This window comes from Adiantum capillus-veneris, chromosome 2 (genome assembly GCF_014529385.1).
Source record: "Adiantum capillus-veneris isolate H3 chromosome 2, ASM1452938v2, whole genome shotgun sequence".
In the NCBI taxonomy this organism is placed as follows: Eukaryota; Viridiplantae; Streptophyta; class Polypodiopsida; order Polypodiales; family Pteridaceae; genus Adiantum; species Adiantum capillus-veneris.
The window spans coordinates 37,997,728-38,016,197 of NC_140932.1; the positions used below are offsets into that span (position 1 = coordinate 37,997,728).

The window sequence follows — 18,470 nt, forward strand, 5'->3', positions numbered from 1 at the left end:
TTTGCTACCTCCGCAACAGGCATATAATCTGCTGGCTTTAACATACCCAGCTCCAACTTTCGCTTCACCTTTCTGCTCTTTATCTTTGCCAGATAGACCATGTCTTCATAGGTATCTGCACCATCTTCAACCTTTTCTCTAATCCTCGGATGCAAGCACTCTAACAGCTTTGACAGCTTCAAAGATTGATTGCTTTTGACCACAGTAGCAATCTCTAACTGCTTCCAACAAGCTTCAAAATCCTCAATGAAAAAAGAGAAATCTTAACTTACATCCTGGTGTGCCACCTTCAGCCTTGCACCAGCTTTTTCCGCCGTAATCACCTCTCGAAACCGTTCCAAAAACTGACTCTGCAATCTTTGCCATGATTCTCGATCACTGCTCTTTAAACCATCGAACCACACCTTGGCTCGTCCTCGCATCAACAGCGTCACCGTTTGTAACCTTTTTGCATCCGTCCACATATGCATTGACAACATCCATAATTCGAAATCTGCTAACCAATCCTCAGGATCTTCGGCGCCCGTAAATATGGGGCCAAAACTTGGCTCTACCATTTCTGTCAGCTTCAAACTCGACCATCAAACATATCGTTCCTCAGCCAACCGTTTTGTCGGCTACAAATCACCGCTTCGAACCTCAAATTGGAGCATCAGACAGCTCCTCAGTGGGGGCACCAGAAGATGGAGAGGGGGGGAGGGAAACACACCAATCACACAACACAATGCCTCACTATAGCCCAGGGTATACACAGTGCCCCAATCCACTAGATTTCACCTTCAAAACTCAACACTACCCGCAAGCAAACCACTGTTTTCACACAACCATACGCACATACACCTTGCAATGCACCAAACAGACTCAATCACTCCACTCCGCTCAATCCACACTCACACAACCTCTCTCTATCTCTCTTTGCACGATAAACCTCGGGGGGACACATACGCCTACACACGCCCGGAAACACACGCACACAAGCAGAAAAGAGAAGGGGGAAGGGGGAATGATGCCCAGAAACAGTAGAGAATAGCCTTCTAGCATATGCAATACCGTATACAACCAACACACTGCTGGAATGAACCTCGACAATCAAAAGCAATGGCTCAAAAGCCTTGGCAAAAAAGCTAACATTGGCCAAAAGACCCCAAAAAATACACCTTTATCTCCTTTTATAAGGGTGTGTCTAGGAGACCCAAAAAAGAAAAATGGGGTGAGCTTCCATGTCGTGCACTTCACTTGGAGCTCCATTTAGAATTTACTTGCATTGCCACCACTTGGCATAGTTCAATTTTGGAAACAATTGTATAGTGTGTACATCCTCCTAATATCCGCCCAATTCAGCCGCTCGGCTTGCTCCCCTTGGGGCCTTGAGTTCCCCCTCGAATTGTCTCTTTCTCCTTTTTTCCCCTACAGGACCCTCCCCTTGTTGAGGCAATAGCGACCTCGCTATTGGGGGGGGGGGTTGACTCATCTCCTCAAAAGTTTGGTGGGCGGGCCGCTAAGGCAGTGAGAACATCCCCCTAGCGGGCATGCCATGTCAGCACCGCCGTCAACGGCCTACACCAGCCAGCAACGCCAGCGGCGCGCCACCGCACCGCCGCCAGAGGCCAAAACCACCCACTGCGCAGCGCCCAGCAGGGCCGCAACACGCTCGCCATAGCCAGAGGGAGGGAGAGCGCCCCTCTTGTGTTCTTTAGAGACCTCATGGCCTAGGTTATATACAGCAGGATCTCCGGTCCGCGACTTGCATATGGGGTAAATACGTGGCCACGTGGCAAATGTGAGTGAATCCCCCCTTTGAGTGGCCTCCAAGGCCATGTAAAACAATGCCCATCCCCATTGGTTTTGTGGCCCACTTCATCATCCTGCCATTTTCTACTGAGAAACCCAATGATTAGATTAAAACCTCCACCCAATCGCCTCAGTTGTCGGCTTTTGATCCTCCCTGTGATCTTAAAATTTCAACTTTCCTAGGTCCGCGATCCAAGGCGACCAAAAACTGGAAACTCATCTGCAACCACTTTGTCTTCATCAGCCCTAGGTTTCCTCAAGCCATAACTCGGTGCTCGAGGATCGGAATCACGTGTCATGACTTCGTGCTAACTCCACCTTGTGTACACTATCATAGAGAACTTTGGCGAGGCCCAAAAGATGCTAGATGGCACATTCTCCAATGCGAGCAAGTAGGCTTCGACCCGCCCCCCGAAAAAAAATCAATTGACTGTATCTTGCTAACCAGAGCTCCGATTCGCAATCTGAAAAGACCGATAGATTCCATGAATTGATCTCTACACACCTGTACCTCGACTTTAAATGAAGTGCACTCTTATGCACAAGTTTCTTTTTAATTCCAAAATTTTAATTGAACTCTCTCTCTCTCTCTCTCTCTCTCTCTCTCTCTCTCTCTCTCTCACACACACACACACACACACACACACACACACACACACAATTTATTATAGTTAAAAAAATTCCCTTCTTGAGGCCACCGTAAAAACTTTACCTTGTTTTGAAAAGTGAAATCTCTCCTTTTTATAGAAAATTTTTCTCCCGTGTGTGTGTATCTCATAGAAAATAAATTTAGCTTTGATAAAAGATAGTAATAAAGTTGATGTGATGTGAAAAGAACCCCGCCTCTCTCTCTCTCTCTCTCTCTCTCTCTCTCTCTCTCTCTCTCTTCTCATGTGTCTCTTTACAATGTGGCAATTAATCCTTTCATCACTTTGCCATAAAAATTGTCTATATGTGTCATATAAAAGGATTTGTTATGGTTTGGGATAAAATAACCCAAAATGTAAAGTATCACTCCATTAGAGAAAGATCCTTTTAACAACCTGTTAGTGCTTAGACCCTGAGCTATGCATACATCTATTGACCTTTAATACTACAAACTAAATATTGGCTTCATATTGCATACATAAATACGGAATCCAATAGACTGATAACGAGTGACATCCACAAGATCTCCAAAATCCTAAAGACTCCATGTCAAACATGTTTCCATTGCAGTAGCAATAGGTTTGTTGTCCTCAAGTCCAAACTTACATATTAATGTCTCTATGTATCTTGCCTGACACAAAAAAATGCCTCCATCACATTGTTTAAACTATACCCCCAAGTAATGATGCAAAAGCCCCAAGTCTTTTATCTTGAAAGTAATTCAACATTGTGTGTCTCATTGGACCAGTAATCAGTAAATCTTCTGCATACAAAATGACGATGAGATATACATCACCCTCTCATTTAGCATACAAAGATCTTTCAGTTGACAGTTGCAAAAGTTGACAGTTGCAAAAGTCTTGTTTAACCAAATGAGTGTCAAATTTCTCTTACCAAGCACGAGGAGATTTCTTCAAACATATAAATCTTTCTTGCATTTTCACACTTTCTTTTCTTATCCTCTCTTGACAAAACTACGAGGCTGCATTGCATATATGTCCTCAAATATATCTCACCTCAAGAAAGTAGTAACATTGTTTGATTGATGCACATTCCATCCAAAGTGAGCTGCCAATGCACTTAGAAAACAAATAGTATTCATATAACAAGTGGGAGAAAAAGTATCTTCATAGTCAATGCCTTTTCTTTTGTTCATAACCTTTTGCAACAAATCTAGCCTTGTAGCGATCAATCTCACCATCCAGCTTAAGTTTCAACTTGTAAACCCACTACGTACCAATGGCCATTTTGCCAGGAGGAATATCACATAAAGTCTATGTTTCATTTTCTATAAGTGCATCATATTCTGCAAGCCAAAAAGATTTTCTAATTTATATGCTTCATTAATAGAAAGAGGATTTTCTCTTCACACATAAACAAGAAACAACCAAAGCATAACAATCTGATTCATATGATGCATGACAAGAACCTGAATGAGTACAAATAGAAATAGATGCATCCAAATTACTATCACACAAAGTATACACTAGCCACTATGGCCCCCCAATCTCAAAAAAAAAAAAAGTTTCCTAAAGCATCTTATGTGCATAAGTGAAGAGTGAATTTAGAAGATGAAAAGACCGAAGAAAGTGGAAAGTCAAAAGACTTCTCATGTCCTTATAAAGTGGTGGGTCGAATGCACATTGCTTTTTTTCTCATGCTTTATTTTCCCTTGAGCGTTTTCTTCTCTTTAGAGTGTCTTGCACTATGCAGATAGTGAATATATATATTTTGAAGCCATTAGGAGTACGTTACAAAGTATGCACTGGCCATTTTGGCATACCTCTAGCCTCTTAGTTCTTAGCCCTTTTCACATCAAGTACATCATGTACACCTATATCAATAATAGGCTCATTTGTTACATTTTTTAAAAGAGGTTGTTGTCTTATATATGCCTTATTGGAGATTCGTGGCCCTGATTGCGGTGTCAGTGGTGTTTTATCCTTCTAGATATTCTTAATATTGTTTTAGAATGTGAATATGTCAATTGCATTATGGAAAAGTACTCACTTCAAGTTGAAAGTTTGATGTGGGCAGTCATTCTCTAAAAGTAGAAATTGGTGAGCGCAATCCATCATAGATGTCTCGGGCAATCATGACAATAGGAAAAATTATTTTTAGGACAAAATTTGGGCTTATGGGATTTTTTCACAATTTAGGGATTTTTAAAAGCTTTTTTGGCCTTTTATACTAAAAAATGGTGATGTAAGGTTTCAAAACTACCAAAAGCAGCAATAGCATGGCTAAAAAGTAGCCTATTTTGGAGTAGAAGGGTCAAAAAAGCCACATCACCTGCTTGCTTATGGCTAATTATCATCATTTTCACTCTCTTTTGTGTATCATTCTAAGGGTTTCTCCATGGTGCACTAAGTGTACCCCGGTCCTACTTCCTTCTTGTTTTTAGGTATGGGAGGGTATCAAGTAGGACTTTATTTCCTCAAGTCACTGTGTAATCTTGTCTATGGGAATGCTTCCATAATTGTGTGTTGACGAATAAGTGGAGGAGGAAGCTAGGGTTCTTCACAATACTTCAAAACTAGTGCTTTATCTATGCAATTACAAGTGAGGCTACAAGAAATTGTGAAAGAGAATTGAGTTTTATATGCTTTTGTTCTTCATGGAGCTTCAATGCTAGCCGATGGCGTTCTTCATTGTGTTTCTCACCTAAATTAGTTGGTGTTTGTTGTCATTTAAATCACAAACTCTTATGGTTAGAGGCTCGGTGCCTGTCTGATCATATTGCAAACTTCTTGACATTGTTCCTCACCATCGTGGAGGGCCCTTTACTTGGTGGGGACTCTCTTGCAACAAAGCGTGCACCCGTACACCCCTTCCTAGTAGGTTGCATGCACATAATCATCAAGCTAGCAACAACAACACTATTTCAAGCAAAACGAGAGCTCTCACAGACAGGATAGTGCATGTGACGAGGCGATCGGTCCTATGGGTGCAACACCTCTCCCAATGAAAATGCGTAGAGAAATCAACATGTAGGACACATTGACAAAAGTTGGAGGACCCTACATAGGAGCTCATCATAGGTTTCTCTTTTCGCTTGACGTGGAGTATGGGCCTCCCCTTCTAGTCAAGAGGACCGTCCACCTATTCAAGATCCCTCTAATGTGGATGGTCTATGTGGGTGCTCTCTTACCTGCCTTTATATGGTCACCTATAATTTGTCTAAAATGGTCATATCATTCTTGTCTTAAGTTCCCGTCCCATCCGTGATTGCCGCTATTGAGTTCCTTCTTCTTGTGACCTTTAGAGCTCTAAAAAAGTGAGCTTGGTTGGCAGTCTCAGGCTTGAGGGGAAGCACTCTAGCCAACAACCAAGTCTTTTTTTATCTCTTCGACTTGCAATTCAACAAGCAACAAGGGTGAAGGTGATGCTAGTTGAATTGGTTGCTTCAAGATTACGTCTTGTTGATCTCCAAGGTGGAGGTAGAGTATTGCATTTCCCAACTCTGCCATAATTTGCACGATTGCAAGGGGAGGCGAGTGTCATGGATGCTTGAGAGTCAGTCGCTGCCTGCATCATCGCCTATGTCATCGCCTACATCATCGCTAGAAGGTTCTAGAAGACTCTAGAAGGATCAAGAGAAGATTCTAGAAGTTCTAAAAGTATCAAGGAGATTCTAGAAGTTTCTAGAAGCATGGAGAAGATTCCGAAAGAATTTAGAAGTTTCTTGAAAGCTCTAGAAAGTTGAAGAAGAATCTAGAAGGTTCTAGAAGAACTAGAAGGATCAAGAAGTTTCTAGAAGCTTGAGAAGATTCTAGAAGAATCTAAAAGTTTCTGGAAAGCTCTAGAAAGTTCACTACAAGAGGCTATTCATATTAGCGACGCTCACACAACGACGCTCAAAAAAAAAAATCCCGGCGTCGCTATGAGCGTCGCAAATTTACAAAGAAATTTGCGACGCTCATAGCGACGCCGACTGGGCTAAAAAAATAACCGAGCGCGCCCAAAAACTCAGATCTCAGATCTGAGTTTTTCGGCGCCCTCAAGCAAGGAGCAGGTAACGCTCTCCCTCCCTCTCTCTCTCTCTCTCTCTCTCTCTCTCTCTCTCTCTTTCTTCTCCACACACACACACACACACACACACGAGGAGAGGAAGGAGAGCCAGCTATGCTCCTTCCCTCTCCTCATTCTCATGTTCCCTTCCCCTCTTTCTCTCTCCCTCTCTCTCTCTCTCACACACACACATACACACACACACATAGTGTTTTTGAGAGAGAGAGAGAGAGAGAGAGATAGAGAGAGAGAGAGAGTACAAACAAAAACAAAAACACACACACACATACATAAACAAAGAATGCACACACACATTGAGAGAGGAAAAGAGAGAGAGAGCATGCATAAACAAAAAACGCACGCATTGAGAGAGGAAAAGAGAGAGAGAACATGCATAAACAAAAAACGCACACATTGAGAGAGGAAAAGAGAGAGAAAACATGCATACGATCCAAAAAAACGCACACACATTGAGAGAGAAAGAGAGAGAAACTAATTTAACGTCGTAGGAAACTAATTAAAATTAAAAGACCTAAAGATCTAGCCGACGAGGAGTTGAACTCAAGACCTATTATTCAAGAGGGAAATGGCATAATCAATCTATCATACTTGGCATGGGTGATAGAAAGGTTATACCATTTATCTCTTTTTATTGGCACACACATCCACACACGCGCACACACACAAGAAGAAGAGAGTTATAACGTCGTAGGAAACTATCTTAAAAGACGTTAAAGATTAGGTTATATGTAGACTTACATTAAATTAGATTTAGGTTTATTTTTAACTAGATTTACGTTTATTTACGCTAGATTTAGATTTACGTTATATTAGATTAGATTTAGGTCTCCATAGACTACGATGCCTGCATGAAGCGGGTGAAGAAAGCCCTCAATGGAATATAGGGTATTGCTGCCTTCACTCATGGTGGGCTCCGTCGATCCAAAAGTACTGGTGAAATGTCTTCAGAAGATAGGGAAGAAGGTGGATCTTCAGGGCGGCAAGAGTCACTACATCCCCGACACAATGACCATCTAGACAACCTCTAGTCATTCAACAGCAACTTCAAAGTTAGTAACAAGAGCAAGAACGGTCTAAAAGGCCAATTGCTGTCGTCAGATGTGGATGGAGATGAGGCAGCGTCACCGCTGGAAGTTAACTCTCACATCTTTAGTGATGAGAATGCCAACTCTTGCCGAGTTATGTGAAAAAATATGTGTTAAATCAGTTTTAAGGTTCTTATAATCCCTGTTAGTTTAGTTCTTTGTTTTTAATATAACATAATTTACGTTAGATTTAGATTTATGTTATATTAGATTAGACTTAGGTTTATTTAGGTTTACCCACACACACACACACACACACACAAGAAGAAGAGAGTTTTAACGTCGTAGGAAACTATCCCAAAAGACGTTAAAGATTAGGTTAGATGTAGACTTACGTTAAATTAGATTTAGGTTTATTTTTAGTTAGATTTACGTTTATTTAAATTTATGCTTATTTACGTTAGATCAAGTCCACGCAAGAATTACTTACAGTTTAGGGTTTAGAGTTAGACGAACAGTGAAAAGATCTACTGTGAAAAGATGTTAAGATGCTGTGAAGTGCTACAGCGAGAGAAGAGGCAAAGGGGTTTTGTCCACTACATGCAGTATCATGTAGACGTGGGTGTGTAGATTTCTTGTACCCACAAATATAGGTATTGACCAATAAAGACGAGATTATAACCCGGTGGTTCCGATCAGCGCTTCAATGAAGACCTGATGAAGATTCGAATGCGCGAATACTGCAAACACAAGCGTTCCGAAGTGCAAAAAGCAATCAAGAATGGGTGGAACAGGCCAGATTGGCTGGCCAAAGAAGATTGGAAGAATGCGAAGAAAGCAGCGCGCGAGAATCCCGACAAGTGGAAGCAACAAAAGGATGCAGCCAGAGCACGAGTAGAGGCAGGGAGCTCGCACCACTTGGGGAGCGGTGGATGGGCATCATTTGAGGCCGATTTTGTAAGTGTTTTCACATTGCTCTTTATGTTCGATAGTTTAGGGTTTATGAGTTTTTTAATTCTAACATAATGAAATCTTTGTATGTTTTGACAGTGGTCGATGACAGGACGTGATCCCACACCGTATGAGCACGAGTACGCAGGCAGGAAGGGCTTAAACGCCCTGATGGACATTCTCAGTTCTCACGGCGGCATGGTTAGTATTAGGGTTTACTCTTTTTTATTTTTTGTATTGTTTTATAAATGTCGTTATATGTTTATACTTACTGAAAGCTGTCTTATTGTCTTTTTTTGCAGAATCCGACAGATACGCCGCTTGGACGCGATGAGACGTCTGACTAGACGACGTCAGTTTAGCCGTAGCTAGATAGCATTAGTTTAGGGTTTCTCATAGCTTATGTATCATGAGACGGATTTTATACGTCTTTTTGAACCATGTATATTATTACATTTGTCACCGCAGTTCCTTTTACCAATCAATTCTTTATGCCTATGATGTTGTACAATTGTCATTATTACATTTGCCAATCAATTCATTTTGCCTATGATGTGTACAATTGTCAATTCATTTTGCCTATGATGTGTACAATTGTCAATTTTGCAAACAATGCGTCTTGTGGGTGACTATTTTGGGTCTATTATCTACCCTTGCACTTTTTTTAAAAAGTGAATCAAGTACAATATGGTTGATGGGTGGCAGGGCATTCAATGCCCTGCCACCAAAAAAAAATTCTCTCGGGCGTCGCAATAACCGTCGCTATTTATGGCTCTGTAGCGTCGCTATGAGCGTCGCTATAGTCTTCAGTGTAAACGTCGCTATAACTGTCGCTATGAGCGTCTCTATATAGAGACGCTTATAGCGACGCATATAGCGACACTCTCGTAGCGACGCTCTTAGCGACAGTTTTAGCGACGCCGGGGATTATAAAAACCCAGTGTATTTCCGTCGCTAACAGCGTCACAAGAGCACACAACCTCTTGTAGTGGTTGAAGAAGGATCCAGAAGGCTCTAAGAACTAGAAGGTTCTAGAAGATTCTAACCTCCTCAAGAAGAACCTAGAAAGTCCTAACCTCCTCAAGCACTAGTATAAATAGGGGTCTTGGGCCACAAGCCCCTCAGTCTTGCCAACACCAGTTGTGAGGCTCCTATGAGGAAAGCCCTCTTCTAGTTCTTGTCTTATGTTCAAGTCTTGTCCTTGCAATCAAGCCTTGTCTTGTACTCAAGTCATATAATCAAAGTCTTGTATCTAGCTTTCTTAATAAAGTATTAAGTCTTGTATTCAAGATTAAGCTTATCATCAAGTCCCAAGTTCTTGTACATTGTGAGCACCTCCACTTGCTCTCTTCTAGCTCTATACGCGCTCTTAATAGTTTGGCAAGAATACCATCTCTTAATCTTCTCAAGCCATCATGGAGCCGACGATGGAAGGTGTCATCAATGCATTGCAAAGCATCCAAGCTCAGTTACAAGAACTTCGCGAGAGTAATGCTCAACTTCAAGCAGGGCAACCCCTAATTCAAGTTCAAGAGCTTCAAGAGACAAGCACACATCAAGCACAAGCTGCAAGATCTAGCTATTCTCAACAACATAAGAAGGAGCCGAAGGTCAGCATGCCTGAAAAATTTGATGGGACTAGATCAAAGTTTAGAGGTTTTCTCCAACAAGTGTGTCTCTTCATTCGAATGCAACGAGAGCGTTATCCAGATGATGCCTCCCAAGTAGGCCTTATTGGGACCCTCCTCTCGGGTACGGCTCTCTCTTGGTTTGCTCCCTTACTTGAAAAAGAATCTCCTCTTCTTCATGACTTTGAAGCTTTTGTGCGGAAGTTCTCTACAACCTTTGGGGATACTAATAGAGCAAGGGTTGCTGAAACCAAACTTAGAAATCTCCGCCAAGGATCAAGACTTGCATCCGTTTATGCATCCGAATTTCAACAACTCACTTGTGATCTGACTTGGCATGAGGAATATTTCATTAGCCAATTTCGGTGGGGATTAAAGGATCACGTAAAAGATCTTTTATTGACTATGCCAAAGGTTCACACACTAAGCGAGTTCATCTCTCAAGCAATAGAATGTGATAATCGACTATTTGAAAGGAGACAAGAGAGGCGTCTTGGGGCACCATTGCGACCCCAAACAGAAGTGACACATAATGGCTACACACCTCAACAGGGCCATGAATCAAGCATTGAGCCCATGCAAATTGATTCGGCACGGTTTCAACCTCTCTCTGCCTATGAGAAGCAAAGGTGACGCATTAATGGCTTATGTATGTCTTGTGGAGAGCAGGGGCACATAGTTCAACAGTGTCCAAGGAAGAGAAGGATGAAGGTTCATGGTGCAATGGCCTCAATGTGTTTGGAAAACATAGACATTCAACCCCAATAGAGACCGATTGGTTGGACAAAAGACAAACAAAAAAAGGTCTCTTTCTTCCTGCTGATTCCACTTGAAGTTTTATGCTACCAGTCAAGATGCATATGCCGGGTAGGCACATGGATTGTGAAGCATTACTAGATTCAGGCTCAATGGCATGCTTCATGGACAAAGAATTTGCAAAAGAACAAGGCATACCACTTGTGGAGAAGTCTAATCCAGCAACTGTAGAAGTCATTGATGGTCGTCCCCTCGCTTTAGGGGATGTAAGGTATAAAACTCGCCCCATAGAAGTAACATTCCAGGAGCATGTTTCAAGAATAGTGTTCAATATTATACAAAGCCCAAGCAGTCCAATTGTTATTGGGCTATCGTGGCTTGAATTACATAATCTTGACATCGATTGGAGGGCTCGGAGAATTGAACCACGAAAAGTCCAAAAGAAGAAGGGAAGGCATAATAGGCCTATATATCTTGGAGCCAAGGTCTTCACGTGTGCAGCCAAAAAGTATCCAACTTTCCTGATATTTGCAACACCGACCGACACGTCGACAACAAAAATCATGGAGGCATTGCCACGTCAATATCAAGATTACAATGATGTTTTTGAGAAGAAGAATGCAGATCTCTTACCGGAGCATTGACCCTATGATTGTGCTATAGAGCTTCAGGAGGGAACCCAACCCCCTTTTGGCCCAATATACAAGCTATCTCAAGATGAATTGGTAGAATTACGGAAAAATATTGATGAGAATTTTGCTAAGGGGTTCATACGGCATTCAAAGTCCCTAGCAGGAGCTCCAATACTCTTTGTAAAAAAGAAGGACGAAACTCTCCGGATGTGCGTGGATTATAGGGGCCTAAACAAGATCACCGTCAAGAATCGCTATCCCCTTCCCTTGATCCCAGAGCTTCTTGAGCGCCTTGGCAAGGCAAGAATATTTACAAAAATAGATCTTTGTGGTGCTTACAACCTAGTCAGAATCAAAGAAGGTGATGAATGGAAGACAACCTTTCGGACAAGGTATGGCCACTTTGAATATACCATCATGCCATTTGGTCTCACAAATGCCCCAGCTGTTTTTTAACATTATCTTTCGAGAGTATTTGGATTATTTTGTGGTAATATATTTGGATCATATCTTGATATTTCCAAAGGATCAAGAAGAGCATGAGGACCATGTACGATTAGTACTTGAAAAGCTTCGTGCATCAGGGTTATATGCAAAGTTGGAGAAGTGCTCTTTTCATCAATCTAAGGTGGAATTTCTTGGTTATGTAATTTCTGAAAAGGGAATCTCAATGGATCCAAAGAAGGTTCAAACCATCCTTGATTGGGAGACACCCACCTCGGTAAGAGATGTTCAATGTTTCCTCGGATTTGCAAATTTTTATCGTATCTCTATACATGGATACTCCAAGGTGGTTACAACACTCACAAGGTTGACAGGCCATAATAAGTTTGTTTGGGACTCAGAGGCCGCGAAAGCATTTCAGACTCTCAAGCAAGCTTTCACGATTGCACCCATTCTAATTCACGCACATCCTACAAAGCCTTTCATCCTAGAAACGGACGCTTCAGATTTTGCCCTTGGCGCTATTCTATCCCAAGTAGGAGAAGATGGTCGAGTACATCAAGTGGCTTTTCATTCCCGCAAGTTCTTAGCTGCAGAAATCAATTATGAAATCCATGACAAAGAGCTCTTAGCAATCATCGACTCCTTTGACACTTGGCGTCACCTACTTGAAGGAGCTCCTCATAAGATCACTATCTATACAGATCCTAAGAATTTGGAATACTTCATGACATCCCGCATCTTGAATCGTCGCCAAGCCAAGTGGAGTGGTATCCTATCAAGGTTTGATTTTCTTATCTCTTATAGACCTGGCCGTCAACAAGCTAAGTCAGATGCCTTATCAAGAAGATCCTACCTTGCACCTAGAGAAGGCGACGCAGCATTTGACCAACAAGAGTCAGTGATTTTGAAACCTGAGCAGCTTAAGCTAAACGTCACCATGAGCCAAGCTCCTGAAGATTCTACTTTTCTTTCTAAGGTGAAGACACAAATTGCCAAAGACCCACTTGCTCAAAATATTAGACAACAACTTACAAGGACAAGAGGTTAATGAGGACTTTCAAGAAATTGATGGACTAATTTACTATAAGGGTCTTCTCTATATTCTGCCAGGACCAACACGCTTGGAGGTACTTCAACAACAACATGATCTTCCATCAGAGCAGGGCATTTTGGGGTTGATAAGACAATTGAGCTTCTCTCCCGTGATTTTTGGTGGCCTCAAATGTGGAAGCTTGTCAAAGAGTATGTAGGCACTGTTACACTTGTAATAGATCAAAGGCCCCTCGTCATCGTCCTCATGGGTTACTCCATCCCTTGCCCATTCCAACCAAACCATGGTCATCCATCTCCATGGATTTCATTGTAGAGCTACCCTTGTCACAAGGATTTGACTCCATTTTAGTAGTCGTGGATCGGTTTACAAAAATGGCTCACTTCATTCCAACCACTAAAACCATCACCAGCGAAGGAACGGCCAAACTCTTTCTACAGCATATCTATCGTTATCACAGATTACCGGATGACATAGATTTCGATCGAGGCCCACAATTCATCTCTAGCTTTTGGAAAAGCTTATTCAAGCTACTTGGAGTACAAATCAACCTCTCCTCAGCCAATCACCCACAAAGTGATGGACAAACAGAGAGAGTAAATCAAGTTTTGGAACAGTAACTCCGCTGTACTATCAATTATCACCAGGATAATTGGGTCGAGCTCCTGTCGCTAGCAGAATTCTCCTATAATTAATACTTTTCATGCCTCCACCCGTCACACTTCATTCTTTGCGAATTATGGTCAACATCTCAAACAGAATATTAACAGACACTATCAAGTCAAGAATCCAGCTACTATTCATCTTACACAACAATTATCTGCAATTCACAAAGAACTTACAATTCATATCAAAGAAGCTCAATCCAAGTATAAGGAAAGTACAGATCTCCATTGCATGCAGCATCCAAAATACAAAGAAGGGGATAAAGTGTGGCTCCTCCGACGTGATCTGCTTTCATCTCGTCCCTGTCTCAAAAGCTTGATTATCGAAGGCTTGGCCCGTTTAAAATTATCCGTCAAGTCAATCCAGTCACCTATCGACTCCGATTGCCCTCATCCATGAAAATCCATCCGGTCTTTCATGTCTCAGTCCTAGAACCTTGTCACACATCTAAGATCCCAAGAAGAGCCCTACAACCACCTCCTCCGATTGAGATTCAAGGATATGACGAATATGAGGTCGAGAAAGCCTAGATTCTCGAGTTTCGCGTGGCAGGTTACAGTACTTGGTGCATTGGAAAGGCTATGATGTTAGTGAACGAACCTAGGAACCAACACACAATCTACAACATCTCTCAAAGTCCAAGAGTTCCATCAACAACATCCATGGAAGCCCAACTCAAGGAACACCACTGCTCCTCGTGGAACTCGTCGCTAGAGGAGGGGGTAATGTCATGGATGTTTGAGAGTCAGTCCGCTGCCTGCATCATCGCCTATGTCATCGCCTACATCATCGCTAGAAGGTTCTAGAAGACTCTAGAAGGATCTAGAAGATTCTAGAAGTTCTAAAAGTATCAAGGAGATTCTAGAAGTTTCTAGAAGCATGAAGAAGATTCTGAAAGAATCTAGAAGTTTCTGGAAAGCTCTAGAAAGTTGAAGAAGGTTCTAGAAGAACTAGAAGGATTAAGAAGTTTCTAGAAGCTTGAGAAGATTCCGGAAGAATCTAAAAGTTTCTGGAAAGCTCTAGAAAGTTGAAGAAGGATCCAGAAGGTTCTAGAAGATTCTAACCTCCTCAAGAAGAACCTAGAAATTCCTAACCTCCTCAAGTAACCTCCTCAAGCACTAGTATAAATAGGGTCTTGGGCCACAAGCCCCTCAGACTTGCGGACACCAGTTGTGAGGCTCCTATGAGGAAAGCCCTCTTCTAGTTCTTGTCTTATATTCAAGTCTTGTCCTTGCAATCAAGCCTTGTCTTGTACTCAAGTCATGTAATCAAAGTCTTGTATCTAGCTCTCTTAATAAAGTATTAAGTCTTGTAATCAAGATTAAGCTTATCATCAAGTTGCAAGTTCTTGTACATTGTGAGTGCCTCCACTTGCTCTCTTCTAGCTCTATATGCGCTCATAACAGTGAGGATACAAGTGATGATAGTCGAGCGGGCGTGAGCTACCCGTGCGTGTCCCTACGGGGGGAGCTCTCTTTAGATTTGTAACTACGACCGGCCGCCCTCCTTTCTCTCTCCTTCTTTATCGTGTGCACAGAGGCTTCTCTCAATTTTGGAGTTTAACCTTCATGTCACAGATTTTTACAAGTGTAAAGGCTCCCCCTTTCGCCATATTATGTTAGTTTAGATAGATAATAGCAATGTGGCAAATTGGAATGGCCAAAAAAACCCCTAAAATGGGAACTTTGTCAAGTTTGGTTTATGTCAGATATGGGAATTTGGAAAGGATAAAGGACGAACTTACGAAGAATAAACAGTCAATGAGCATTGTTGACCAATGACCACGTTTTGGGCACGCGTGGAAAGCAGGCCGGAAACCAGAATGTCCGGGTCCGCGTGGGGCGTCGAGTGTCCGTGCGTCCTCGCAAGGACAAGCAACCGAGTCCCGACCTACGACTTCAATCAAGCGGCACACATCTCACTCTCTCTCTCTCTCTCTCTCACACACACACACACACACACAAACACGACCAACAGCAGCAACAACACAGATCTCGCCATCTCGGTTTCCCATTCTTCGCCGCACACACAGGGGTCTTCTTGTACGCCTTCCGACCCGCCTTGCCTCTCCCATTGCGTCTCCTGTGGCGCCCATTTTATGTTGCGGCCTCGACATGGCGGAAACCTCCAGCGGATCTCCCCCTGTTGACACAGAGCTATGGCACGCTTGTGCTGGCGCCCTCGCCCATCTCCCCCAGGTAGGCTCGTCCGTTGTATATTTTCCTCAAGGTCACGCAGAGCAGGTCTCCCCCCGTCCTTTTCTTGATTTGCCTCCCTTTCCCCCTGCCATCGCGTGCAAAGTCACTTGCGTCGACTTCCTTGCTGACCCTGAAACAGATGAAGCGTATGCACGCATGCGCCTGCAGCCTCTGCCTCACCCTTTCCATGATGCTGGTGATAATGACCATAGCGATTCACCCTTACTCTGTCATGAGTCAAAGCCTGTTTCTTTTGCGAAGACTCTAACTCAGAGTGACGCCAACAATGGTGGTGGATTTTCCATCCCTCGCTACTGTGCAGAGACCATTTTGCCCCGGCTTGACTATGCTCAAACACCACCGGTGCAGACAGTACTTGCAAGGGATATCCATGGTACTGTATGGAAGTTCCGCCACATATACCGGGGCACTCCTAGGCGTCATCTTCTTACAACTGGCTGGAGCAATTTTGTGAATCAGAAAAAGCTTGTAGCCGGAGATGTTATTGTGTTCATGCGGGGTAATTCTGGAGAGCTTTGCATTGGTATCCGACGCTCTATGAGAGGTGTGGGGCACCATCGGCTGGTTCCTTCAAGATGTGGTATTAAGGTTGGTGCTGACCAGGATCTACTCATTCCTGATTTGTGTAAGGCACCAGATTTGAGCATGGCAGCTGGTAGCAATTGTTCCAATTTTAGCAGGCATAGAACCCCATTTACAATGCAGTCCGTTGTGGAGGCAGCTACAGCGGCGTCATCTGGGCAGTCATTTGAGATTGTCTACTATCCAAGGGCCTCTGCTGCTGAGTTTTGTGTGAAATCACACTTGGTAAGGAAGTCTTTGCAGCGCAGCTGGGCCCCGGGAATGCGCTTTAAGATGGCGGTTGACACAGACGATGCATCCCGCACTAGTTGGTACATGGGAACCATCATGACGGTGGAGGAGGTTGATCCAGTTTGCTGGCCGATGTCGCCTTGGAAGATATTACAGGTGAGTTTTTCGGTCTGTTGTGTTAATTCAGTTGTGTTTTCTAGTTTCCATCGGGGATGGAGGATGATGATTGAACTTTGTTAGTTGTTTTTTTCTTAGGTGACATGGGATGAGGGTGTGCTGCAAGGCATCGAAAGGGTCAGTCCATGGCAGGTAGATTTGGTTTCACCTATGCTGCTGCCACCCTTGTCTTTGCCTCGAAAGAAACTGCGGCTTTTGCATCCTCGAGAACTGCAACTTGATGGCGGTGGCCATGAAGTGAGCCCGCTGATTTCTAGTAGTACGCCAGTATATCCACATCCTTCTTATGAATTTCAGGTGACAGGTCTCTATCCCAGCATGGAGGGAGCCAGGCATGGATCTAACGATGGGCTTGCAGCTCAAGACTTTGCATTCAATAATCAACTCGGTTGGGTTCATAATAACCTTTATCAACCACAAATCCAGCATCTTGGGGCTAGTGGCTTGGCCTCAAGCTTGGGTTTGGGTACTAGTTTTGTTGAGGCTGCCGGTGCTGACAATCAACTCATTGCATTGACAGTTGGGAGCTCTTCTAGCAGCGAGCCTGCATTGAGCAGCAATTTATCATGCTGTGACGAAGGTGGAAGCTCAAGCCCCAAGTGTACACAGTTTGTCCTTTTTGGAAAAGCTATTGATGTTCAACCCACAAATGAGCACTTGCAACTGCTTTCGCATGCAACCGTTGCAGATGGGCTAACAATGTCAGATGGGCCTCAATCGGAAGTCTCGCTCTCGGCACAGGGGAGCTCAATTGAAACATTAGAGAACGCAGGTTTGCACTTACAGCAAGGAGATAGTCTATGTCTAACTTATATGTCTGCGAATGCAGACCCTCAGTCCTCGTAAAGAAGCAGTGGTTTTTGTGGGACTGACTAGGCAAGGCGGCATTGGCATCACTACCTGCGATCATCTATCGGATTGGAGCTTTTATCTTACTCAGGGTTTTGAGCAGGAGATTGAAGTTTGTTTCTGCAGCTCAAATTTAGGAAGTATGAGATTTGGCCTTTTGAAATCTTTTATAGGTCAAAAAACACTTACTGTGGTTGTGATATACATATACGTTGCTTGGCGAAGTTGTATTCATGAAGCAAGTGTAAATAATGATTGAGGACATTTCGATGTGAATAGATATATGCATACAAAGCATGGTAAGACTTCACATGGCACATTCTTTAACTGTATCTTAAATGTGATGAGATCCTTTGTTATTCCTGTATTTCTTGTAGTGCATGTGACTGTTGATGGTGCAAACCTACACATCTGTTAGGTGTTATTCGTGGGGCACTTGATATATCAGGTTAATAACCTTTGCGTTGATGCTTGTATGTGCATGCATGCTTGTATGTGTTGAGAAAGGATTTGTAGGCTTTTTTTTAGAGGATGCATTGAGGAAGGTGCATCCTTGTGTGTGCATGTGTGCTTGTAGCTTTTTTTGTTTTCATGATTTTCTGCATTATTGGTTGTTAATCAGCTGAATGGTAGTCAGGACTCGGCTTTTGCTATTACTTGATTGTTATGAGGGGGTCATTGCTGACTTTTGGTGCAGCATGCCGATTATCTTGCTTTCTTTTCCGAAATTGCATTTTCAAAAAGGTGTTAAACTTGTAAGATCTCATCATTTGTGTTGGGTATCC

General features: G+C 42.9%; 1 protein-coding gene across 4 annotated transcripts; it reads left to right on the plus strand.

Moving 5' to 3' along the window:
• Window positions 1-15,525: 15,525 nt before the first annotated feature.
• On the plus strand, window positions 15,526-17,993 carry LOC147462644 (auxin response factor 8-like). 4 transcript variants are annotated; one of them, XM_086484754.1, is made up of 4 exons: window positions 15,526-16,815; window positions 16,915-16,968; window positions 17,134-17,224; window positions 17,357-17,993. In XM_086484754.1, the coding sequence occupies exons 1-4, from the start codon at window positions 15,742-15,744 to the stop codon at window positions 17,680-17,682; spliced, it is 1,545 nt and encodes a 514-aa protein (XP_086340880.1). In that variant the 5' UTR covers window positions 15,526-15,741; the 3' UTR covers window positions 17,683-17,993. The 4 variants fall into 4 exon arrangements, with proteins under 4 accessions (XP_086340880.1, XP_086340864.1, XP_086340873.1 ...); XM_086484738.1 differs by having other exon boundaries at window positions 16,915-17,224; XM_086484747.1 differs by having other exon boundaries at window positions 15,529-16,815; window positions 17,134-17,993.
• The last annotated feature ends 477 nt before the right edge of the window (window positions 17,994-18,470 follow it).